The sequence below is a fragment of the Balaenoptera ricei genome, chromosome 12 (genome assembly GCF_028023285.1).
Source record: "Balaenoptera ricei isolate mBalRic1 chromosome 12, mBalRic1.hap2, whole genome shotgun sequence".
NCBI lineage: Eukaryota > Metazoa > Chordata > Mammalia > Artiodactyla > Balaenopteridae > Balaenoptera > Balaenoptera ricei.
The window spans coordinates 313,387-339,184 of NC_082650.1; the positions used below are offsets into that span (position 1 = coordinate 313,387).

The 25,798-nt window shown below is 58.7% G+C and overlaps 1 protein-coding gene across 5 annotated transcripts; it reads right to left on the reverse strand.

The window, feature by feature from the left end:
- Window positions 1-14,591: 14,591 nt before the first annotated feature.
- Window positions 14,592-24,386, reverse strand: LOC132375767 (uncharacterized). 5 transcript variants are annotated; one of them, XR_009506098.1, is made up of 5 exons: window positions 19,859-23,717; window positions 19,457-19,669; window positions 19,174-19,344; window positions 17,872-18,050; window positions 14,592-17,564 (listed from the first exon to the last, which is right to left on the reverse strand). XR_009506098.1 is itself a non-coding variant. In XM_059940786.1 (5 exons), the coding sequence occupies exons 2-5, from the start codon at window positions 19,604-19,606 to the stop codon at window positions 17,343-17,345; spliced, it is 630 nt and encodes a 209-aa protein (XP_059796769.1). In that variant the 5' UTR covers window positions 19,607-23,720; window positions 24,208-24,386; the 3' UTR covers window positions 14,592-17,342. The 5 variants fall into 5 exon arrangements, 3 of the variants coding, with proteins under 3 accessions (XP_059796769.1, XP_059796767.1, XP_059796770.1); XM_059940786.1 differs by adding an exon at window positions 24,208-24,386 and having other exon boundaries at window positions 17,872-17,958; window positions 19,457-23,720; XM_059940784.1 differs by adding an exon at window positions 24,208-24,386 and having other exon boundaries at window positions 17,872-17,961; window positions 19,457-23,720.
- Window positions 24,387-25,798: the final 1,412 nt, after the last annotated feature.

The following is a 25,798-nucleotide window of genomic DNA, read 5'->3' on the forward strand; positions in this document are numbered from 1 at the left end:
AAGGCTCCTCCAGACAGAAGCATCTTGGCCAACATTTCTTGGTGCAGACTCCTGACGCAGGTCCCAGCCGGCCGGCACCCCTCCTCCTCAGGCCCATCGGGGCACCACTTGGGTCAGGCCTGGAGCCCCCCACCCGGGTCTCCTCTCCCCCAGGGCGGCCTCCCTGCTTCCGTCCGAGCCGCCTTCTCTTCCTCGTCGGGGCTCGTTCCGGGGGTGTCTCGTTCAGCCCCACGGCCCTCAGAGCCGTCCAGTCTGATGACCACCGAGTTTGCCTCCCCAGCCCAGGATGCCCACCCTCAGCCCCCCCAGCATCTGCACTGGGATGCCTGATGAGCTGCCCGCACTAAGATGGCCCAGGTCAAAGGAGTCCCGGCTCCCACGTTCCCAAATCGGCTTCCCCTACATCCTACAACCTTCCTCAAGCCTCAACCGGTGCTGCTCGAGCTGAGAGCTGGGGGGACCCCGGGTGCGTCTCGTCTCCTGCACAGACATCCAGCCCATCAGCAGAAACCGGCCACGTGAGCACAGCCGGAATGCAAGTTCCCCTCCGCCCGCGACCGGGATCGTCGTCTGGACCAGGATCGTCTGGACCAGGCCAACCGCGAGCGCCCTGGATTACTGCGAAGGTCTCCTGCTGTCTCCCTGCTCCTGCGTTCCTCCCCCCACCCTCTCCATCCAGCTTTCACAGAGCAGCTGGAGGGCCTTCTCCAACGCAGGCTGTCACCTGGAAACTCCATGGTCCCCCGAGACCCAACCAGCAGCCTCTCCAGCCTCCTCTGGTTCCCTGTTCTTACCCCTGGGCCTTGGCAGGGGCTGTTTCCCTGGACCCTGGGCTGGCCTCCCGCGTCATTCACTCCCCCCCACGTCACCAGTCAGAGAGGCCCCTGACACGCTAGCCACACCTCCCTCCCCACTTTGTCTCCTGTCAGGAGCATTGTTGCCTGACCGAAGTGCGCTTGTTGATGGGCTGTGTCTCCACACAAGAAAGCAGCCCAGGCGGGTGCCCAGCACCGGGGGCGGTGGTCATCACTCCCTGAGAGAGCGGGTGCGGTGCCCTCTGCTGGGACCGGCTGCTGTGCCTCCTGAGAGTGGGCCCTCGCCACCTTCCCCGTGTCTCCTGGTCTCTGCCCTGTGGTTCTGAGACAAACTCGGAAGACAGCGCAGGGATCAGATGGAGGAGAGCTGCCTCCAGTGGGGCTGAGCGGCGCTGGGGCCGCTCACAGGCAGGCATGGGGCCCACGCGAGCGACCCGGCGCCTTCCACGCTCTCCCGAGGGGCGGAGCCGAGAATTCGTGAAGATGCGCTGGACCACCTCCCAGCTGCTGCTCTCGGCCCAGGCTGGGGCTGATGGAGCCCAGCCCCTCGGGGGGGTGGGACTGCTGGCGTCAGACAGGAACTGACCCCACTCCATATCCGTAAGAAGCCTGGTGGCAGCTTGTGCATTTGTCTGCTGAGAAGGCGTGGGTGCTGCCTAGGTTTGAGGGGCCGTGGGGTCCCTGGGGTGCAGTGAGGGGACCCCAGCCCCATTCCCTGCCTGCAGAAAGCACATCACCCAGCAGCCTGTGAGCAAACACGGGGTCTGTTATGGGCTCAGTTATGTCCCCCTCAATTCGTATGCTGAGGTCTTGATCCCCAGTCCTTCAGAATGGGACCTTATGTGGAAACAGCATCCCCACTGGAGCTGGGTGGACCCTCACCCGGGACCGTTGTCCTTATCGGAAGGGGAAATTTGGACACAGAGGAAGGTGACGTGGAGGGCCCCAGGGAGAAGCGGGCTCTCTGCAGGGGGGAGATGGTCCCCGGGGGCCTTCGGGGGGCAGGCCCTGGACACCACTGTCTGAGGCCTTCAGAAGTGTGCGCGGCACGCTTTCGCTGTGTCGGCCGCAGACTGTGGTCCTGCTGCCGCCCAGAGAGATGCGCAGGCGGCACCGGCTCCGCTTGGCTTCCGGATGGACGAACGGCCGCGTGAACAAGGTGGTCCTCACGCGCACAAGGTTCTTCACGATTTAGTCGCCGTGTTTCAGAGGCTCCTCAAGTCCTCAGGCTTGAGGGGCTTCGTGGACGTTGCCAGGTGCTGTTCCAGGCGTGCTGTTCCCTACGGCAGGAGACTGGGCAGCGCCGGCGGGGCTCCGCCCGCACAGGGCTCTGGGTTGAGTTTGGGGAGAAGGTGGGCGCGCTGGGTGGAGGCCCCGGCCCGCGACAGCTCGCGGCTAGCGGGCCTCAGGCCTCTGCCGCGTCGGATCCCATCTGGGTGCGAATCAAGTGGGAACTGAGGAGCCAGACCTTCCCGTGGTGGTTACGGGGCAGCGTTTTCTCTTCCAGTTGGAATAGAAACTGAGACGTGCCAGGAAGAGGGAGGCGGAACTCGGGGTGGGTGGAGATTCCTTGAACTGAGGTCTCTGAACTTCAGAAGAAGCTAGTTTTAACGCTGGTTCTTCTTTCTTTCTCTCTTTTACACATTCATTTCTGAAGCATTTACAGTGGACCTCCTGGGCTCACTGGGAGGGGCCGGCGTGATACCACGGGGAGGCTGGTCATCTGCTTCCACCTCTCCAGCACTGGGCAGCTCTCAGGCCTGCAGCCCGCCCCGCACCCGAGCCGCCCGGCCCCCTCCCGGTCCTGCTCTCCCCTGGCCCGGGCTCCCAGCTGCCATCTCTCCCTGGTTCCCAGGAAGCAATGGTGGTGATGGTGTGGGTTGCATTACAGCTGCAATCCATCCAGCAACATCGAAAAGACCTCCTTAAAATAGTCATGGTAACCGTGACTCATCTGGCTGTCTGTGCGCTGAGGCAGCTGAGGGATCGGGGGAGGGGCAGCCTCGGAAGAGCCCGGCCCCCACTGGCTGAACATGGCACCAGACCCCAAACAAACACAGCCCTCCCGCCTCCCTACCACCCCGCCCGCTCTCTCATCTCTGGGGTGAAGGAGGCCGGGTCACTCTCCGGGGGGGATGCTTCCAGGCAATGAATATTTCATAAGGGGACAGAGCTGGTCAGTGAAAGATTACGGAGCTTCACATCCTCAGAGAGAAAAGAAAGGACTGTTTGATTCCACGAGTCAGCTGGTGTGTTTCCGACGGAGGGAGGCCAGGGGAGGCTAGGGGTAAATTATTTAGCGAATTGAAAACTGGTCTTGGGGGATGTGATGCTGCAATGAGACTGGGAGGGGAAACGGGAAGCAAGACGGCACTTCCAAGGCCTGGGACGTGGGGAAGCCATGACCTCCCTTCAGGCCCTTGTGCAGCTCCTGGCTCCCAGGACTCCCCACAAGTACGGCTGAAAAAGAGAAGAAAGAAGAAGGGAAGTATTTCAGCAATCTTCCTGCTGTCTTGTTAAACGGAATATGTGAAAGTACTTGTCAATTAGTCATCAGTCTCTGGCACAATATAATTGCTCAGTTACAATCATTTTGCTACTTTCAAATTTTTTTCCCTTGGGGAAAATATCAGAAAATAATAAAGTACTTTGTTAGTTTTTAGAGAAAAATTGGGAAATCTGGCAGTGAACGCTTAGGGCAAAACCAGTAAGGAAGAGAGTTAAGTCAGTGCCTGCTGGGGAAGCGGCTGTAAGGCCAAGACCTTGCCCGGTGGTGGCTAGAGACCCACTGATCCATCCGGATAGGCTCTGCATGCGGCTGGGCCTTTATCCGCTGAAGCAACGTGGTCCACCCAGAGCGGACTCCGAGACCTCCCCTACTTGCTTCCTCACAAAATTCACCTCAGTCGACGTTTACCAGGTCTCTGTAAAGGAGGGGAAGGAAAGCAGCAGACAGACGGGGAGGGGGCGGGAGCGCCTTTCCCCTGGAGGAGGCTGGGAAGGGCCTATCCCAGGGGCTGGACCAACAGGTTTGAAGCCATGGTTCCCACGCCTCCATCTCGCTCCCCATTATGATGGCCCAGGTGTTATCACACGGAGACCAAATCTGTCGATGCAGGTCCTTAGCAGACGAGAGACCCAGGCATGTGGGTTGGAAATCATGGCTCCTAAAGAACATAAACTCTACCATCTAAACAAAGGTAGCAGAGGCCATCGGAGCCCAGGGTGTGGGCCCAGACACCCACTGAGAGCCACAATGGGCTCACCTGAGTGCTGAGTCCACATGACGGCAGGGGTGTCTACACCTCCACGTCCCACCTGAGGGTTCGAGTCCACGCAACACTGTAGCGTCTACACCTCTTGGCGTCTCCTCCCCCACGTGATGGGTCCTCTTGGTCTCTCCTCCCCATCATGTGATGGGGCCTCTTGGCTTCTCTCCTCCATGTGATGGGTCCTCTTGGCCTCTCTCCCCGACGTGATGGGCCCTCTTGGCCTCTCTCCCCCATGTGATGGGTCCTCTTGACCTCTCTCCCCAATGTGATAGGTCCTCTTGGACTCTCCTCCCACCATGTAATGGGTCCTCTTGACCTCTCTCTACCATGTGATGGGTCTTCTTGACCTCTCTCCCCCATGTGATGAGGCCTCTTGGCCTCTCTCCTCCATGTGATGGGTCCTCGTGGCCTCTCTCCCCCAAGTGATGGGTCTTCTTGACTTCTCTCCCCCATGTGATGGGTCCTCTTGGCCTCTCTCCCCAGCGTGATGGGTCCTCTTGGACTCTCCTCCCCACCATGTGATGGATCCTCTTGACCTCTCCTGCCTCAGCTGATGGGTCCTCTTGGCCTCTCTCCTCCATGTGATTGGTCCTCTTGGCCTCTCCTCCCTCAAATGATGGGTCCTCTTGGCCTCTCCTCCCACATGCGACGGGTCCTCTTGGCCTCTCCTCCCCCATGTGATGGCTTCAGGAGCAGGTTCTGGGTTTTGTTCTTCTTTATCCTCTGCTGATCTCAGTCTTAAGTCTCAGAGTGGCTCAAAGTCAGCTCCTTGCATGTGGAGGGATGGGTGGATGGAGGTCTCCATGGCAATTCTCACTGCTTCTGGTATCTGTGGAACTTGGTGCTTACAGCCTGGAACTGATATCTGACTTCCAAACATCTCACCTGAATTGCAGGATGTCTGCTGCTGGGCCCCTGCCACCCTAGTTCTATCAGTAAGTACTGTCAACTTAGCTGAGACTTGTAGCTGGTCTGGGAGAGAAGTTCTGTGATACCAGGAGATGAGAGTTCTTGTGAAGCTCCTCCAGTCAGGGCAGCTGGGCCTCAGGGTCGGACCCTTGTCAAGGGGAAACTTGATTGCTGTGGGTTCAGCCCATTTCCCCTTGCCCTGTTGTGCGGCCTGAGTGGGGCCCCTTTTCCACCTGCCTCAGTGTCTCCCCCGTGCACAGAGCTGGCTGACAACCCAGAGCATTGCTCTTTTGGGCCTCATGGGCACGACCCACTTGTCGAGTCTTAGGACGCTGTTCTCAGCGTTTGGTTTTCATTCCTGCTCCTCATCCTGTCTATATTGCTTTCCTCATGCATTTCAATGACTCGGGAAGAAAACTGTGGGTCTTTTAGTTCTGCCCCAAATAAGCTGAAGCCCTATCTTTAGGAAAGCAGAGGTAACTGGTGTGTTTGGAGGCTACTCTTCTCCTGACTCATGAGCCACTGCCCCAGGGGCAACCTGGGGTCAGACATTCCATCTTCCCGGGTAGGTCACAGGACTAGATCAAAGCACCACATCGCCCCTGAGAAAAGAATATGGCTGACTCGGGGCAGGGGCGGGCACAGAGCCGGTCTCTCTGCTACATCCTTCTCAGCTGAGGACAGAGTCTGAAGTACTGGGATCCAGGTTAATACAACTTCCCTCAAACAAAGGTAGGTCCTTGCCAAGAAAACCGTGAATAGCACAGGTTATTTTAGTGCTACATGCGTGTGATTCTATCATTAAGTGAAGGGTCACCTTTGTGATGAATAAACTCTTTGGTGCTCTAATTGGGGTGCTTAGTATCGCCTGGTGCTCTAATCAGGGCGCTGAGTTACCTCTGGTGCTCTAATCAGGGCGCTGAGTATCCCTGGTGCTCTAATCAGGGCACTGAGTTACCCCTGGTGCTCTAATCAGGGCGCTGAGTATCCCTGGTGCTCTAATCAGGGTGCTGAGTACCCCTTGGTGCTCTAATCAGGGCGCTGAGTTACCCCTGGTGCTCTAATCAGGGCGCTGAGTTACCCCTGGTGCTCTAATCAGGGCACTGAGTAACCCTGGTGCTCTAATCAGGGCGCTGAGTACCCTTGGTGCTCTAATCAGGGTGCTGAGTACCCCTGGTGCTCTGGTCCGGCACTGAGTTAAGCAGATTTCCTCTAATGTGGGGAGAGCAGTTCCAGTGCAGACGCTTCACGATAAACCAGGCCTGTGTGGTGATGAGGAAGAGCGGGCCCCGCAGGAAGCGGGGGTCCTGACGGCCAACATAAGCCGAGCGTTTCCTAGCGTCGGGCGCTGTGGTCTCACGAGCGGTGGGGACCAAGCACAGGGCTCTTCTCGGAGCATCATCTCACGCCGAAGAAAAAGACGGGTTCCCGGGTGTGGTGAGGTTGTCCGGGCCCGGGGCGGCAGTGAGGGTGACGGGAGAGGACTGTGGCCAGCCGCGAGGCCACTCAGGGGGGCCCCGTCCCCAGGAAGAAGCGGAGTGCCTGGCGGCACCAGCAGACCGGAGGAGGGCCTGGGATGAGTGGGGCAGGGCTGGAGCAGATGGGGTTGTGGTGGCGGGAGGAGGCGGCCGCTGGGAGCCCCTGAGGGCCTTGGGGACAGGCAGGGGCCCACACGCGGCTCTGCCTGGCTGAGTTTGAGAGTCTCAGACCGAAAGCCGCCATCGGACCGCGGGAGCACTGACTCGGCGACAGCAACAGAGCACCGTCCCGGAAAGGCCCGCAGTCCTGTCGGCGCAGGTGGGGACCTCCCTCCCGCGTCTTGGAGGCCTGGGAGTGTGGTGCCCTGTGAGCTCTGGTCTGCGAGGGGTCGCCGGCTCTCCAGGGACCTCGGCTGGGCATCTGGCAGGGGTGGGCTGCACTTGACCAATGAAAAAACGTCAGTGAAAATCTGGGAGCAGGTTCCCCAATCATCCCTGCGCCCAGGGCTCCTCTGAGGACCCGCGCGATGTGGGAGCCTTTGAGACTCACGTCTCCTCTTTGGAGGATCTTCTAAGTCCCTTTATCTGCTCTCTCAGCTTGTTGATAGCGGCGCTCCCCGTGACAACACAGGATGGAAGGAGGACTCGTGGGGCTGGGGGCAGTGGGTGCCTGTCCTGCTGGCCCTCAGCCTGTGGGCCTCGAGCACTCTGGGTCATGGGCCCTGGGAACTCCAAGCACCTAACATCACAAAGGCCCAGGTCCCGGGACACGCAGCCTCCTACGGTGATTGGCAGAGGCTGGCCCGACTGCAGGACCAGGACACCCTCTGCGGTGTCCTCTTCGGTCCTGGGGTCGCAGGGCCAGGCTGCACAGGAGGATACAAGAGACTAGAGTGGAGGAAAGAGGAGAGGCCAGCTGGTCTCAGACCCTGGGCGCCGGTCCAGCCTGGCCTTGTAAACGCTTACCCCGGAGTCTCTGCAGAGGCCAGCACAACCCCTCAGCCAGTGTCCCCACCTGCCCAGAGCAGACGTGCGTGGCTATTCTCTGGCACTGCCCATCCGGCGGTGGACCCAGCAGCACCAGGCCTTTGGAGGAGCTCACGTTTCCTTACAGACTTGTGAGCGGGAGGTGTAACCACCATCACATCATCATGCTTTTCCCACTCGCTCTGAACAGAGGGCTACGACCTTGCAGTTGTAAACATCACCTGGAGAGTAAATCATCAGCACAGCACCATCGGCACAGGAAACACTCCTACTGTTTCAGAATTTCTCTCCTTCTCTGAAAAGACGGATGAAATGATCACCCTAAACAGGTTTTAAAAGAAATATCACAATTTGGAGGCGCTTTGAGAATAAAGTATCTCTAGATGCTCTCTCAGATTTTACCAAACTGCTCTGTCTTCAGCAGTAACTAACTAAGCCTCTAATCTCCTCTCTGTTCACAGAGTGTGCGTGAAGCTGGTGCCCACCCTCCCCATCTCCCGTCTGCGGGTCTCCTGCTCCCTGAGCAGCGCGGTGGTGTTTGCCCCTGACCTGAGGTCGCTTCTCTTTGAAACCACATTTCTCCCCGGCCTCCTGCCTGACGGCTTGTCCTACAGATAATTAACATGCAGCTCCGGGGCTGCAGCGCCCATGGCCGCCATCGGGGTGGAGGACGGCTCAGAGACCCCCAGGACCACCTGACAGACAAGCCCCCAGAGGCCTGCAGCGAGTCCCCTGACCTGCCACGGCCTCCCTGCAAACTAACTCCACAGCCTGGACCGCTGTGCTTCGAAGTTCTGAGTCTCCGGTCCTGGATTAAGAGGCGAGGAAGCAAGGGGAAACCTCGCTGGACGTTGGGCGTTTCTGGTAGCAGCCCCGAGGGAGGGTCTTAGGTGACAGCCCCACAGGCGGGACCCAGTCGACAGCCGAAGAGCGGTTGCTGGTGACCTGTGTAGACCAGCCTCCCTCCTGCAGAGGGGAGCTGGCGGGCCACCTGGCCTTGGAGCCTCCTGGTGAGATGGCAGGGTCCTCCTCCAAGCCGGAAAGCACAGGTGTGAGTGAGAGGCTGAGGAGATGGCCTGAGGCCTGGCCCTTTCCTTTCAAAAGCGGAGCAAAGTGAATAATGCCCGTTCTGCCTCCAGGCAGGGCCTGGGCGGCTGGGCCGGGAGGAGCCGCCAGGCCGGTGCAGCCGCAGGGAAGGGCCAGCGATGGAGTGGGTGTGGGTAGGCGCCACGGCTCGTCCAAGTGCAGCAGGAACAGAGTTTGGCGGGTCCATCTTTCCTAAAGGAGGGCGGAGACCCAGGAGGGGAGGGGCCCAACCCCTGACGCCAGCTCTCTTCCTGCAAAGTGGCCTCTGTGGCTGGCGGGGTCCAGCCCCTGGCGGGTCCCCTGCAGGGACGCTGTAGCAGCAGTAACACTGACAGCCGTGAGGGTTGCAAGTGTGCTGTGCTCCGGGCTTTGCCCAGCACTGGAGTGCATTCGGGTTCATCCTCAGGATGACACTTTGCTTCCCAGGCGGCAAGGGCGGCAAACCACGGTGCAGAGGGGTCTGAGCTGCAGTCAGCGGGGACTGGGCCCATCTCCTGTCCACGTGCCCAAAGCCCCGTCTTCCTCATCTGCAAGGTGGGTCCACACATCAGAGCCCACCGTTCATGCGATGGAGCAGACACTGGACAGCTGTGCCCCCACCCCCACCCCGGAGAACTGGGTCACAGCCTCGCCACGGTTGTCAGGCGGGTCCTGAGAGGAGGGGGGTCTCCCACACAGACGCCCAGTCGCACTTTCCTGAGGACTCCAGTGCCGAGGAGACTCGAGTTTTTGTGGTCGGTGCGGACCAGCCTTGGAGACGTGGTGTCCGCTCGGCCGCGGTGCCAGCAGCTGTGCAACCCAGGCCCGCGGGCTCAGCCCTCGGTGGCGGGAGCTCCCGGGGCCCCGCCGCCTGCCTCCGGGCCGCCTCAGAGGTGGTGGCTCCCTAGGGGCTGGGGGCTTCGGGAGGGGCATCACGCTGCCACCTCGCCTCAGGCCGGGTGTGCCAGGCGCCTTCCGCAGGAGCCAGCACACACAGCCTCTGCGTGCAGGTTTCCAGTGAGGAAGGGGGAGGCCGGGGTGCAGCCGGCTGCCTTCGGGTAGATTTGGGCTGTGCTCGGGGGAGGCGAGGGGGGCCACCAGCTGCCTGGGGACTGCCGTGCAGACACCCGGAGCCCCCCACCGGGGCTGCCTGCGAGTGAGGCCTGCCCCAGGGGCTGGCGTGTTGCTCTGGGGGGCAGGCAAGTCCAGGCGGTCCCAGGCTCTCCCCAGTGGTAAATGCCGTTCTCAGCCCTCCGTCTGGGGAAGTGAAGGCACAGAGCTTCCTCTTCCTGTTCCTCCGCAGCAGCTGGCGCGAGCTCGAGACTCTCCTTCCTTCTACGGAACCAACTCTGCAGTTTGCAGCAAGTGGGATTAGCAGCAGACGGCAGTGTAAACACGGGGGCGGCTGGAGTTCCCACGTGTGTTCGGGCCCGGCCCCGCTCCGGAGCCCAGCCAGCAAGCCCGCGGGGTGGGGGTGGGCACGCGTGCCTGCGTGCACACACGTGTGTCTGGGCATGTGCATCTTGGTGTGCACACGTGTGCGTGCCCCTGTGAGCGTGTGTGTCTGCGATGTCTGGGTCCAGAGAGGCTCCGCGTGACGCCCAGGCTGAGGGTCTGGGCTGGGTGGTTGACCCCAGGCCTGCGGAAGGTCCTGCCCAGGCATGAACGTGGACAGACAGTGAGAAGGGAGGTGGGAGCCCGAGTCCCACGTGCCCTGCCTGGTCCCCCACACCCAGGCTTCCAGAAGCTCCTCACAGCCCCGTGAGGGCCGCCCATGGAGCTGGAGCCGGAAGGCAGCCGTGATTCTCTGCCCACGAGGGGCTGTGCCAGTCCTGGTGCCCGTCGCAGGGACGGTGTTTCTGGTAGCGCACAGCGGGGTGTCTGGGGGGCACAGGGTGTCCCGTGTGACTCCTCCCACCGTCCTGTGAGCAGAACCCAGGGGCTGGCCTGGTCTCTCAGGGTCAAGTTTGCAAACCTCGTTATCTTGACCCCTTTGGGTCGCTGGTGCCAGGAGAGGGCCCCGGGGTCTCCCCTGGTGACTCCGACTCCACGGGGAAGGGCACTGCACGGTCCTCAAGGCCGACCTCACACCACATCACCCTGTGGAGTGGGCACGAGGAGATGAAACTCTGGAGGTGACTGCTGGAAACCCATTTGTCGCGTTTCTTGTTCACAAACCCTCCTTTACAATTCCTCCCTCAGATTCTGACCATCTCCGTGGAGTGGGACTGAACTGGTGAGCCGTTGCTGCTGTAAGAGATTATCACAAATGCATCCACTCCCCGTTCTCTGGGATAGAATTCTAACGCGGGTCTCACTGGGCTAAAATCGAGCAGTCAGAGAGCTGGTTCCCTCTGGAGGCTCCGAGGAGAGTCTGTACTTCTTCCTGGGCCTTGCGTTCCAGCTTCGGGGGCGCCGCGTTCCGGGCTCCCGGCCGCTTCCTCCGTCTTCAGAACCAGCAGCATCAGAGCTCTCCGGTTCCTTCGTCTCAGGTCAGCTGATTAGCAACCTAAAGTCCCCCTTTCCAGGGAACGCGACACATAGGTTCCAGAGCCTGGGCTGTGGCCACCCTTGGAAAGCCATGTGGCAGTGTGGAGCCTCGGGGGTCATCTCCCAACAGGAGGGAGAAACAGCCGAGCGGGACCCGACGTGTGTGCAGGCCCCTTGCTCCCTGTGCCCGGCAGAGCCGGTCTCCCACGAGGGGACAGGAACACCTCTTGGGGGGCCACCACTGGGCTGCTGGTAGCTTGGCCCTTATTTGTGGAAACGGGGCGCCTGTCGTGCGTGTGCGTGAATCCCCCCAGAAGGGACAGAGGGGCCGGTGGGGCTCCCGTCGTGTTCCAGTCCGGTCTCGGGAGTGGCAGCCTCAGCCGACAGGACTGCTTCTCACATCTCTGCCTGAGTTGGGGCTCCGAGCCCCAGGTCCCACAGGTGGCATCGGTCTTCTCATTCTTCTCCAGGCCAGCCCCTCATCGCTCCTTCCTCACCCACCTACGGCAGCTTTGAGCTGAGGAATGCTGTTACAAAAATGAAAATATGTAAAGGGAGAGGACATCTAATGCCGCCCTTCTGGTGGAGCAGATTCAGGCTTAAGACAGCTGGTGCCGCAGCATTTGTGGGCTCACGTTCCGAAGTCAGGATGCCTTGCAAGTGGATATGCAGGCAGCAGACTCAATTAGGGTCCTAAAAAAGCAGCATTAAGACACCTTTGTGCTGACCCGATCTTTCTGTTGCCTGGAGAAGCACATTTTATGACCGCGCCAGAAATATGAATACATGTATATGTATGTATAGAGATGTACATGTACAAAATTACATGTGCAATACTCACAGAACACAGTTATCATTGTTAGGTTCATAAAAAAATAGACAGAGGTCAGGCAAAAATATAATTTAGTGCAGAATGAAATGACTGAAGAGAAGTTTGTGACCAGAGGGTCAAGCCTCACAGGTACTTGGGGAGATGCTACAGCCTTGGCGTGGGGAGCATGGGCTCAGGGTCAAGGGAAACTGGAGCTCAAATCTGGCTGGACCGTTGACCACTGAGCGGCCTCACACGAGTCCCTGCACTGCTGGGCCTCAGGGTTTACATGTGTGATTGGGGATAATAGTAGTGCCTTCAGGCTTGTACTGAGGCTTCTGTATTTAAAGTACTCAGTATGGTGTCCGGTACACGAACGCGCCCAAGTCTAAAATTATCCCACCCGCAGCGGCTGTCATTTCTCGGTTGCACACGATGTGCCCAGGCTGTGCGGACGCCCGGTCTGCTCGGCCAGAGATGCTCAGCCCGGCCGCAGCCTGGAACCGCTGAGGAATGTTCAAAATCCCGGTGCCCAGGCCGGCAGCCCAGCCTTGGAGCCCAGCCGGGCCCCCGCGCGTGTGATGAGGCCAGCCGGGGGCTGCTCGATTAGACAAACGAGCGGACAGGGCCCAGGTGACCACATGCTGCCTTCCTCACGTGAGGCCGGGCTTCTGGGTCCTGCTGACCCGGTGACCAGCCTGTCCTGGTTTTTCTGTGGTGTTGCTTCTCTGGCAGGAGCAGGGGCCGCTGGCTGAGAGGACCCTTGGTCACCTTCCCCAGGACGGGTTTCCAGGGTCCCTCCGGAGCTGCCGCCCATTGGGGTCCTTACCTCTGGGCACCTGCCAGGGTATCTGTGGGTCTGTGTCTCAGATCCCAGGTGAGCAGAGCCCCGACTCCCAGCCTTGAGCTCCCTCAGCTCTTGGCACAGAGAAGAACGCGGTGTAACGCCTTTAACTGATTTGCTGCTGGTACCGACCTGGCACCTCCGTCATTAGCCCCGGGGGCCTGGCCACGAGTCCTCCGCCGGGCCAGGTGGTGGGGTGGGGCGCTGAGGAGGAGGCGTGGACGGCGCCCTCACCCCACCTGGGCTGGTGGCGACTCGGCCCCGCGTGTCCGGTCTCCACTGAAGACGAGGGGACGGAGGTTTCCGCCCGCCAGCTACACGGCAGTTTGGGAGCCTCAGGTGACAGGTGCACGGACATAAAAGATGTTTCTGCAAAGTGTGTGTTACACACCCGCGAGGCTCTGTCCTGGGCACAGCGCCCTCACCTGAAAACCGCTTCTCCTGGGACACTTCCCGCGTGCTCGGGAATCTTGCCGAGCTCGGCGCCTTCCCATCACCGCGGCGCGGCCGTGTCCACGGTCCCGAGAGCGCCCTCCCCACGCCGGCCTCTCGGGCTGAGCTCACACGTGCTGGGCCTGTGGACCCTCTTCTCCCACCGCAGCCCCTGCTCCGGGTAAAGCCCTGGTTGACACTGACCAGAGCCCAGTGTGACTGAGTGACCCTGGGCACACCGGGCTCTGAAATCTGTCAATTTGGGGAATTAGTCTGTGGAAGAATGAGCCGGAGGCAGGGGTCAGGCGGTAGGAGGCCGGCTCCCCACGGGGGGCTAATGAGACCCACACTGGCGACTCCCGGCCCTTCCTGGCCAGGCCGACGGCCGCCCGCTCCTCTCGGGACTGTCCTCTCGCTGCAAGGGGACAGGAGGCGTCCCCGCCTGACAGGACTGCCTCCCGCTCTGACCAGCGAATCTCGCCTCCTCCGCCGGAGCCGGGATGCTGGGAGGGCGACCAGCAGAATGGTCCCCGGCTTAGGTTCTTTCCGGAAAATCCCCATCCAGACACAAAAGCCGCTCCTGGAGGAGGGCGGGAACGCGACCCCGGGAGAGCGGGTCTGAGTCCACACAGCCTGCCCCCGGGGGCCACCCTGAACAGCACACCCTCACTTGTCCCTCAGCGCAGGGTCCAGCTGGAGCATCGACCTGGGGGCCTGGGGACAGGAACCCTGAGGGGATTTGGTTGTGGCTCAGATAGTTGTTCTGGGCCTGGAAGGACAGGTGGCAGAGCGGTCCTCACGTGAGACCAGAGCACTTTTGCTTCCTGAAGACGCTGCTTCTTTGGCCGTTGACTGATCCTCAACCCAGCCTTTGACATGGAACGTGCTATAGACAGGAGAACTTTTTAAAAGGCTGCTAGGTTTGGTCTGCCAGTCGGCGGGACCCAGAGGGGTGCGTGGGCCGTGAGGGTGACTACTTGCTCCCAGCGCGCCCTCCCGGTGGAAGCGTTCCAGGGTGCATCCCTCGGGACTGCCGTCAGCATCCGGGAGCTACTGACAAGATGCTACACCCACATGGGAGTCACATGTGGATGGGTTTATTATTTCAAGCTTTTAATTATGTACAATAATATACGATGTGTACATCGCACGATACATTATTATATAAATTTTTAAGTTGAAAATGTCTTCGGCTTTAAAAAAAAAACGCAAATAAAGTAAATGTCCAAAATGTGAAATTCTCTTTAAGGGCTCTGGAAAGCTAGGGGCTTCGGGTTTATTTTTCGCTCTTAGGGAAACGGCGTCGCCTTGGGGCTCGAGTTTGACTGCCGGTCACCACGCGGTGGATGTGACCTGCGCCTCTCAGCCTGAGTCTGTGACCCGGTCGGATGGCGCTCTTCCTGGGCGCCTGCGGCCCCGCGGCCGCTGGGCATCACCTGGGCACGCCTGGCCTCGTCCCAGGGCACCCTCCTCCCAGGCTGGCCTTCCCGTGGCAGGACCTCCAGCTGGCCCGCGGAGCCCGTGGCCGTCTCGAGCTACTTGTATGCAGCTGGAAGCAGTGTGCTTGGTCCCAAGCCCGTCTAGGACCGTTTTATTGCACTGATGTGATTTACTTACTGGGATGCAAAATGATGGAGGCCGAGTGAAAAGAGAGGGAATTGATGTTTTACGAAAATTGAGCCTAATGCTTTCGAAAGACTCGGTAAAGTTGAGTAGCACAAATATTGCTTCCAAACTGGCCCTGGGTGAGACCAGCCACCGTTAAAAGATTGAGGAGAAAACTGTAGAAACATAGATGCTTTTGCACTCCGTAGCTTTATATTTGTCTTACAATCATTGCTTCACTTTAAAGAAGCACAAAATTCGTGGAAATTCATGGGTGAAGCAAGAAAGATGCCAGAAGCACAGTGCATGGACGCAGCCCTGCAGAAAGGAGCTCGTCAGCCTCCAGACGTCGAGTCTCAGGACTGTGTGTGACAGTCACGCACTGACCCCACCTCCCGTTTGACGCTGTGCCTGCCTCCCAGGCTGCACAGAATAAAGGGCCTCGCGTGGCTGGATTGACCGAGTGGATCCCCGTTTCCCCGCTACCTTCTCACGTCCAGATGGGGGTGAAGTGATACCCCGGCTTTCGAGGGCGGCCTGGGTAATGGCATCTTAACCTGAGGGCCAAAGTTTAGGAGGGGGGAAACATTCTCCTGCTCCCAGGACCAACCTGGAGTCACCACTCCATCTCATCAGACAGGAAGAAAGTGCTGGATCACATGTCCCCCAGCAGCCCCGCGACCAGGAGGCACCTGAATTCCTCACTCCCTGCTCCCTGATGGAACCCTCACCGGGCATCACAGTGGGACCACGTTCCCATCCCGAACAGTGTGGCTGCTTTGGGAGGCTGGGAGCAGCGAGTCCTGCGTCAGCAGCATCTGACAGTGGCCTGCTGGCAGGACGCTCACATCAAGACAGCAAAACTGATGGCGGGTGTGCACCTGCTTCAGGGGAGGCTGGCGGCAATTACGGCGGCGGGGTTCGCAGCAGACCCTGCCTCCAAGTCTGCGGGCAGCGGGCAGGGATGGGTGCCGGCCGCGCTCCTTCCGTTCCAAGCAAACGGGTGTCTGGAGAACACATGGCTCGGGCCCGATAATCAGTCATCCGTTTAATCAATTAGGAGCTTGCACTAAGGAAGCAGGGCTGGCGAGGCGGGGGAGTGGACGGTGGGGGCAGTGCCATGGGCCTGGACACCGGGCTTCCCAATTACAGAGCAGGTGACGAAGCAGGCAGTACAGCCGGCCTGTCACCGCGGAGATCTTCGCTGCTGTGAGGAGAGGAGGTCCAGGGCGTGGGCTCTGCTGGCGTGACGCTCTGGGCTACAGCAGGGTGAGCGGGAGGACAGGCTTCTGGGAGACTCGTGTTCTAGCTAACGCACCCCACCCCCGTCCAGGAGGATTTCCGGAGGCCATTCCCAAACAGTCGTCTGTGACGGGGCTGTCTGGGCAGCCGCTCAGGTAAAGCTGTATGAAACAGTTTCGGGGAATCACGCACGTTCGCACTGCTTTTGTTGCGAAGACGTGGAGCATGAGTTTAATTCTGAAAACAATCCTTTTGCCTTTGTAATCAAGACGGCCCTTCCAGCGTCTGCCTGCCCTTCCTTCCAGCGTCTGCCTGCCCTTCCAGCGTCTGCCTGCCCTCCCAGCGTCTGTCTGCCCTCCGTCTGCCTGCCCTTCCAGCGTCTGTCTGTCCTTCCAGCGTCCGTCTGCCCTTCCAGCGTCCGTCTGCCCTTCCAGCGTCCGCCTGCCCTCCCAGCGTCTGCCTGCCCTCCCAGCGTCTGCCTGCCCTCCCAGCGTCTGCCTGCCCTTCCAGCGTCTGCCTGCCCTCCGTCTGCCTGCCCTTCCAGCGTCTGTCTGTCCTTCCAGCGTCTGTCTGCCCTTCCAGCGTCTGTCTGTCCTTCCAGCATCTGCCTGCCCTTCCAGCGTCTGCCTGCCCTTCCAGCGTCTGTCTGTCTGTCTGTGCTGGAAGCTGCATCCCTCTCGCCGGACCACCGGTAGCCGGGTGACCTTGAGTGAGTGCCTTGACCTTGCCCAGCAAAGCCCCATCTGTAACCTCCACATTCTTAGAGGTTAATGCATGTTAATGTGCGTTGCAAATGCCAAATGCAGATACAAATGCAGACTATCATCCCTGACAATTAGTCCATTTTACATGTGAAAAAATGTAAACACACTTTTTACAGACTCTGATCTATGTGTCTCAAAAATTCAGTCAGCGTGAAGCCTTTTTATTTTTTAAACCATCTCCCTTCCTCTCTGAGGGGCCCGAGGCTGCTCCTCCTGGGGTTCAGTTTGCCCACGTTCTGGAGGCTCCAGGGGAGGATTCGCATCCACCGAAGTGCGGTTTCCAGCTTCTCGAGGCGCCCGCCTTCCTCGGCTCGGGGCCTTTCCTCTGTCTCCGAGGCCGGCTCTGGAGGACTGAATCCTTCCCGCACACGTCGCTGACCTCCTCTGCTGCTGCCTCCTCCACTTTTAAGGACCCTGTGATCACACTGGACCACCGGAGAGCCCAGGACACTGGCCACCTCAGGGTCGCCGGACCAGCACCCTGAACTCCACATTCCCGGGTTCCAGGGATCAGGACACGGATGTCTGGGGGCGTTCACCTGCGGCCCTGGAGGAGGGCTCGAGGGACAGCCTTCAGCAGGCCGTCGGGGCCCCGAAGCTCCTGCACGGTGGCTGTCATCAGCTCCTTTCACTCGCTCGGAGGGGCCGCACGGGTGTCCTGCTTTCCAGCCTGTGCAAGGACGTGGACGTCTGGGAAGATGGCTTTGGGGACGGCCAGGTGAGCCTGCACGGGGTGTCCAGGTCTGTCGTCACCCAGCAACGCCACTGGGTAGATCTTTGGTCCAGTCTGGGCCTCGATACAAAAGGTTCCTTCGGCGCAGCTCCCAAGCAGCTGAACGGCCAGCGAAGCCTATGAGAGGCAGAGGCAAGAAACCTGTCATCCAGTGGGGAGTGCGGGACTAACGGAGAATCTGACTCAGTACAGACGCTCTTTGTAGACAGAGGAGGCCTCTGGAAGCTGGAAAAGGCCCAGATTCCCCTGTACGGCCTCCACAAGGAGCCAGCCCTGTGGACACCTTGATTCCCAGCCCAGGGGAGACCCCTTTCAGATGTCTGACCTACAGACCTGGGAGGTGGTGAGTGGTGCTGTGTGGAGCCGCTGAGTGTGATAACTTGTTACAGTGGCAACAGGAAGTGGGACACGGACAGATTCTGACCTGGCAGCTGTGGAAGGAGGCGGGGCCTCGCGTCTGTGCTTTCACGCGTCTCCTGGGGGCTCTGGTGCACGGCACCTCTGAGAGCAGCTGCTGCGTAAATCAGAAGTTGGGTCAAGTCTGAAGTGGCAATGGGAGGGCTGCGGGGCTCGAGAGGGCAGGGCCCACCTGGCCCTGGCAGACTGGGAAGGATGGAAACAGGGACAGTTAGGAGGCTTGCACTGGCTTAGGAGAGAGATGATGAGGGCCTAAGTCAAATTATTGACCTGCTTGATCCTTTCCACCTGTGAACTGACTTGACTTCAGTCTGAATGACCAGCCGGTTCCGTCGGGATGACTGGGCCCATCCTGAGAGCCACGGTGGCCGGAATCAGGGCCTCCTCTCCGTCCACATGGCACCTTTTCCCAGCTTTTGTCTTCTCTTCCACACCCCGCATCCCTCCTCTCTCGACATGAATGAGGGCTGCCTCTCCTCTGTCCCAAGTGTGAAGCTCTTGTTGGGGACCCTTGAAGTCCAGAGCGGCCCCGTCCCCAGCACAGGCCCAGCGCAGGTCCTGTCGGCATTGCTCAGCCCTCTTCCGACCGCACAGGGGAGGGCAGGCCCCTGCTGACGGGCTCCAGGCAGCCCTGAAAAGCTGGGCGGGGGCCCTGCACCTCTTCCCCGAGGACACGCGCCCGGGAGCCCAGCAGGGCTTGGCTGTGACAGGGCAGTGGGGCAGCTGTGGCCCCGAGCAGAGGGTACCCTTGGAAAATTCTTCTCATGCCACTGCTTGTTCTTGGGTGCAGCTAAGGGGACAAGACCCCACGAGGCGGGTGATGTGCCTACATCCAACCCAATGGTGTGTGTCCAGCATTCATCTGACCAAACACCCCACTAGGCCGGCCCCCTTCAGGGAAGGTCACGTGGCTCAGGACCTTGGAGGCGCCCCCTCTGTTCCCTCCTGGGACATCTGCCCTCGTGGGGCACAGCCTCCCCCTGGTTCATGACAGACAGCAACCTGTTGACCAGGATGGACGGCTGGGCCTCCTGTAGGAACACTGGTGGGAAGATTCTGCTTCTGAAATGAACACCCAAGCTCTTAGAAGGTGGCACCAAATTAGCCCTCACTTTATAGCCCTCTTGGCTATAAGTTGATTTCTTATTCTTTGGGTTTAAGATTCTATCCCAAGCCTATAATTACTTCCCTGAAATAGGCTTTTATACCCTAAATGGCCAGACATCGTGTCCCTGGTCCTTTATCTTGATGAGGAATGGGTCCCATATCTTAGTAAGTTTGTCAGCCAGCCCCTCACCCGCTGAATTACCCGTCTGAATGCAGCAGTTGTGGTCATAAGCCCTTCGATTCCCGAAATAGCCGTCCACCTCTCCACGGAGTTCCGCCTCAGCGGGGCCCGTATAAAGTTGCAGAGCTGTCTCCTCTCTTCTTGCTCATGTGACAGCTTGTCTCTGTGGACGCAGAAGCACAGCCGCGGGGCCTGGTTTGGGAAAGTCAGAAGGACGAGAAATGCTGGTCACAGGAGACAGGCAAACAGGAGAGAAGTCCCGTGTCCACAGCACCCCAGGGCCCTCAGGCCTCCTCACACCCACTTTTAGAAGGAGCGTGAGGTCAGCCAGGGCCCTCCCTGTAGGTGAAGCTGTCTTCTCTGGAAGTCCCAGCAGGACACGGAGACGGGGCTTAGAGAGAACCTGGCCTGGTCCTCCGATGCGGGTTCGCAGCCCCGGGTCCTCTGGGGGCATCTCTCTGGTCAGTCCTCCCTCTTCCGTGAGGGTGAGTGAGCTCACTTCCACTGTTTTCCTGTACTGGGGTCCAGAATATGACTTTGGAGGAATAGGTAAAGATGTCTATGACTGAGAAACTTACAAAAATGACTGACTTGTCCAGTTTCCTTAATTTGCAAGATTGGACATGGACCAAAAGAGGCTCGGTGCCTCCCCCCTCCACCCGAGCCATGTGTCCGCTTGTGGGACCTTCATGGATTCCACACTCACAGGGCCTCGAGCTGAGCTCTAGGTCGGCCTGGCGCGGGTTGGCTCTGAGCCCTGGGCCATGCAGACCACGGTGGCAGCTCCTTGTTAGCAGCACGAGCGGGGTCTTCAGGAGCCCTGGGGGCGGATTAGAGCAGTCCGCTTCTCCCCCCCTGACCCCAGTGGAGGGGACAGAACGGCCAAGAAGGTCCCGCTTCACCAGCGGAGGGTTGCTCCTGGCTCGGTGGTCCCAAAAGGATCTGCTCAGCAGCGAGGAGGGGAGACCAGGCTCTCACCCTCTCCCAAGTGGCCCCCACCGGGGCTGCTTTGCGTGCTCAGGGTGGGCTGCATTCCAGAATGTACACAGGGCGCCAGGCACCAGCCCTTAGGAAGCCTGGGCGGGATCACCTCCCTCCTTAGAGGTCTGGCAGGCACGCAAGGCCCTGCCCAGGAAGTGTGGGCATCTCAGCCTGTGGGCACACGGCAGAAAATCGCAGGAGCCTGGGGCTGTGAGGACACAGGAGGTCAGAGAAGGGGTCCTGGGGACAACACCAGGGGGATGGAGGAGATGGAGAAAGTCCGACTCCACACGAGGGACAAGGATGATGGGAACAAGGCAAGACCAGCTGGGGCCCCCACGTGTCCCTGGTGGCCAACACGCCACAGGGGTACCGACGCCAGCACACGGGCTTGGGGGGTGAAAAGGGAGATTAGTGGGGCTTCAAAGGGACAGGGGTGGGAGTTGATCACAGCACCCCCTTTGATACGGGCAAGCAGGGTGCAGGGGGAGGCAAGCAGTGGGCACCCACAGAGCCTGTGAACGTGGACCGGCCTCTCCACCTGCCGCCCTTGACTTAGGAGGAGGTGCCGCTCTCTCGAGCAGCGCGCCTGGCACACCCGTGCGTCACTCCTCGGCAGGGGTCCCCAACCTTCTTCTTTCTGGGCTTTGGTTGTGGATTCGCAAGTAAACTGGGGACCCCCACCACTGGAGGACACGGGGGCAGGAAAGGGGGGAGCAGCAAAGACCACGGTGGTCACAGGGGCTGTGGGCAGGCTGGTTTCTCAGAGATGCACTCCTGCACGAGGGCAGTCCCGGGGGATTCAAGGCTACGGTGGAAACGACCTCGAAGGCCTCACTTTCAGGGAATGGTGTTCATTTCCGGAACCCGAGCCTCTTATGAAAATCTCACGGCCAGCTTCGCTCTCCCCTCCAGCCCCCAGTGACACAACTAAGATGGACGGAAGGAATCTCTAGGATGGGGTCAACTTGGGGCCTCCCCAGGTATAGATGTAGCTCTCTCTGAAGTCCTCCAGCGGTGGGCTGGCAGCCAAGCCTTCCCAGCGCCCCGCCGGGCAGAGCTGCTGATTCATCCTGGATAATTAGGACGTCGAATGTGTCAGGAATTCGTGCCACAGGGCTGAAGCTCTTCCCTTTCTTAATGGTGAAGCAGTCCATAGAGAGAACACACCAGGATCAAGTCACAAGTGGAGTCAGTGCCCAGGTCCCGCCAGGCCAGCCAGAGCGCAGCCCTCTGAGGCCGGAGGAGCTCCGAGCCGGGCAGAGCGGGGCCAGGAGGGCGGGGACGGCGAGCTGGCCCCCCACCCAGGCACAGCGGGAGGGGCCGGGAGCAGGCTGGGGGCAGCTCGCTGAACAGCCAGCCCAAGAGTTTGGTCCTGCAGAAGTGGCCTCTCTGAGGTGGGGCTTGGCGCGCATGCAGGTGTGGCTCATGAAACGCCATGGAAACTGGCTCCACCCTTGCCAGCATCCACCTTGAGCCCCACGCCAGCTTCTGACCCCTAAACTGGGGACCTGGCTGAGGCTCCCTGGGCACCATCGGGTGGATGGACTGCCTCGTCCTGAGGGACAGGGGAACGGCCTGGGCTGCACCCAGGAAGGAGGAAGAGCCGGGGGGCCGGCAGAGCGGATCGGCTCTTCTCACGTCCAGATGGCCTGCCGGCCTGCGAGGAAGAAAGGTGCTTGTAAAGAGGGGACACCCTTGGCCCGAAGACGTAAACTGGTGCTTCCAGGGAACACGTGGCGGCCGCTGCTTCACGAGGGCGGCAGGCCCAGCACCCTTTCCTCACTAATATCCCTGCCGGGCCTCTCTCAGCGGAGCTGCCTGAGGCTTGGCCCAGAGGAACAGGCCAAGGACAGAACCTAAGGCCCATCGTAGCAAACAGACAGCAGACACGGAGTGGACAACACTGGCTCCAAGGACCGGGGGCGACAGGGACCCAATCCACACGGAGCATCTTCTAAAGATGGGGGCTTCTCCTGCACCTGGCCTTCCCCAGTGCATGGGACCAACTGAGGCCGACCTAGCTGTATAAAGTATGTTCTTATCTAAATAATTCAGACAAGTGAAGAAAGTCCCCATTACTCACCTCGAAAATGAAGACCACCCAAATTTACCTGACGAGCAGGGCGAAGCCAACTTCTGTTTCAGCTCAGCTGAAGGGCGAGGCTGGGACACTCGTGCTGGGCTTTGCTGGCCCTTCCGGCCAGGGCCCGAGGCGGGGCGAGGCTGGGACACTCGTGCTGGGCTTCGCTGGCCCTTCCGGCCAGGGCCCGAGGCGGCCCGAGGCGGCCCCAGGATCACAGGGTCGGGAGGGGAGGCAGAACCCCTTGTCCTTCTGGCCCAGCAACAAAAAGCCGCAGAAACAAAAACAGACAAAACCCCAAAGTACTCCTCTTCCAAATGCCTCTCTGTGCTCCTTCCACAGGATTTCCAAGTAGCCAGTTGTTGTCTGTGCCGCCGGGCTTGGTGCCTCTGTCTCTGGGCCCAACCCTCAGGGATGCACACAGCCTCCCAGCTCCCAAAACTCAATCACCAAACAGCCGGTGTCATTTTCTCCAGGCTCCCCATGAATCCTCCACATTTAAACCTTTCAGGAGGCAATTAGGCAATCCATTCCCCAGGGCAAGGCTGGATTATACAACATCTATTTCCCGCTACTCAGAGCCCTGCTCTTGCACTAGCAGGGAAGTGGCATTTCCTCGGAAGAATTTATTGCTCATAATTTTTTTACAAAAATATACAAATGTTTCTTTTCTTTAAAAAAAAATCCACTAAGGCAAAGGAAACAGAAGCAAAAATAAACAAATGGGACCTAATGAGACCTGAAAGCTTTTGCATAGCAAAGAAAACCACCCACAAAATGAAAAGACAACCTCCTGAATGGGAGAAAATATTTTCAAATGATACAACCAAATAGGAGTTAATATGCAAATTATATAAATAGCTTATACAACTCAATATCAAAAAACAAACAACCCAATTAAAAAACAGGCAGAAGAGCTGAATAGACACTTTTCCAAAGAAGACACACAGGTGGCCAATAGGCACTGACCATCAGGGAAATGCAAATCAAAACCACAATGATATGTCACCTCGCACCTGTCAGCATGCGTATCATCAAATGGACCACAGAAAACAAATGCTGGAGAGAAAAGGGAGCCCTCATAAACTGCTGGTGGGAATGAAAACTGGTGCAGTCATTATGGAAAACAGTATGGAAACTCCTCAGAAAACTACAAATAGAACTACCACATGACCCAGCAATTCCACTCCTGGGTCTATATCTGAAAGCAATGAAAACTCTATTTTGAAAAGATACATGCACCTTAATTTTCATAGCAGCATTATTTATAATTGCCAAGATATGGAAGCAACCTACATGTCCATCAACAGAGGAATGGATGAAGAAGACGTGATACACACACACACACACACACACACACACACACACACACACACAATGGAGTACTACTCAGCCATAAAAAAGAATGAAATTTTGCCATTTGCAGCAACATGGAGGGACGTGGAGGGTATTATGCTATGTGAAATAAGTCAGATAGAGGAAGACAAAGACTATATGATATCACCTGTATGTGGAATAAAAAAAGCCACAACAAACTAGTGAATAAAACAAAAACAAAAGTAGACTCATGGATATAGAGAACAAATTAGTAGTTACCAGTGGGTAGAAGGGGCAAGATAGGGGTAGAGGATTAAGAGGTACAAATTATTATGTATAAAATAAATAAGCTACAAGGATATACTGTACAGTGCAGGAAATATAGCCAATAGTCTATAATAGCTACAAATGGAGTATGACCTTTAAAAATTGTGAATCACTATGTTGTACACCTGAAACTTATATAATATTGTAAATCAACTCTGCATTAATAAAGGAAATCCAGACTTTTCTAATTTCACAATTCCAGCCCTATCAGAAATGGACAAATTGTCAAATGGCAGATGTGAAGTACATTTTGATAAGCTGTCCATTTCCAGCTCTGGGGTTGTGCCTGCCGAGGTGGCACTGGTGCTGCCCAGGGTCTGCCGTCTGTCCGTCTTACCCCCTTTTACCTGCTCATGGCAAACGTGGTAACAGAGCCCGGCGATCAACGCGCCAGCAAAGGGCGTCCGCTTCTGTGAGGTGCACTCGTGCCCGGTGGTCCCTCATCTCCACCCCAGTCACTGGCTGCTCTGTCTTCATGTGGCCCAACGGCGAACCCCGGGGCGGGGGCAGTGGAGGCTGGCTGAGTCCCTCCTCCCAGCAGTGGACCCATGTTGTCACTGCCCCACCCACTGGCCTCGGTCACAGCGGAGCTGGGCCGGCTTCACTGCACACCGGGGATTACGCAGATGATGTCACGGAACATTCTGGAGTCTGCGGTGTGTTTATTGCAGAGTTTCCTTCTTGCCCAACAGCTGCTGCCCTGGCTCACCCCTCTCACACAGACCCAGGGCAGGCCTCCTGCTGCCGAGTAGATGGACACTCTCCTACTGCATCTTGGCTGCATCCTGATATTCAGAGGAAGATGTTAAGGTTTTAAAAAAATACCCAGATATTCTGACTACATGGCATATATTTAGATACTTGGGAATATCTGGGTAGGAAATGTAAAAAACGCTGGCCTCAAAATTGGTTTTGAATTTGCGGGAGAGCGTTCAGCCTGGTAGGGGCCGCAGTTGTGGATCTGGGCTCCACGCCGGGTCCCAGCCGCTCCTCCTCAAAGGCGTCAGCGTCCATGGGGGCCTGCAGCCTGGCCCCACCTCACCCTTGACCAGCGGCGCCCTTTCCCTCCCCCAGGGAGAGAGACCTAAACTGCGAACTCCCTGTAAGCTAACATCCCAGGTGCCCACGTGCCTACACGTGAGCCCATCCAGCCTGCATTTCCCACGACGCCGTCGTCCTGTGGGGAACCTGGGATTCTGGAGCCGACCTTCGCCCTAACCCTGCAGAGGCCTCGGCCACCTGGTGCTGCCTGGACAGACCCCCGCCCCGCTGCTGGGCTGGGCCTGGGCCCAGGCCGCAGGGACCCTCCAGCCTCAGCAGGGAGGGGAGAGGGCGTGGTCCTCGAGCTGCACCTTCCACAGTTTGTTTCCTAAACGAAGCAACCGGCTTCTAGGAAGGCCTCACGAGCCCCAGTTTTGCGCTGCTTTGCACTTTTAAAGAACGGCAAGCGCCACCCCACAGTTTCAGGCTCACCGGCTGGGGGTACTTTTCCAGGAGGCCCCGATACTGCCAAGAGTGTTACGGTCGCTGCGGCGGGCTTTGGGGTAGAAGCGGAATGTCCACCCCGGAAGTTTCGGGTGGGTGGGCAGGGAAGTCCCCCCACCGTGAATGAGGCTGCCACACTGTGCCCGCAAGTGGCTTTGGCTTCTAAGAAGGGAAGGGAGCGGGTTTCCCTGTCTCCGTGAGGGCTTTTCCTCCTGTGGGTCAGCATGGGGCAGGCTGACCAGACCTCCAAGACAGAGGAGACAAGACGGGGCTCCAAGAAGAGAACGGGACCACCTGCTCTGACACGGTGTCCCTCCCCCTTCCCGAGCAGACGCGCCTGTTTTCAGAAGTGTTATCAGGGCGCAGCGACTGCAGACGGAGCGGTACAAATGTGACTAACTGTGCCTTTCTCAAGACGACAGGGAAGGTGGCTTCTAAGAAAAATGGAAACAG

Bases quoted from the DNA above. Each gene is read 5' to 3' on its own strand.
- LOC132375767 (XM_059940784.1), bottom strand. From the start codon at position 19,606: ATGCCCCCAGAGGACCCGGGGCTGCGAACCCGCATCGGAGGACCAGGC. The intron at 19,345-19,456 runs GTGGGTGTGAGG...TTCCCAAACCAG, and splicing joins ACCTCACGCTCCTTCTAAAA to GCCCCGCGGCTGTGCTTCTG. The intron at 17,565-17,871 runs GTCAGAATCTGT...TGCCTCTCATAG, and splicing joins CCTCCTTCCACAGCTGCCAG to GCTTCGCTGGCCGTTCAGCT.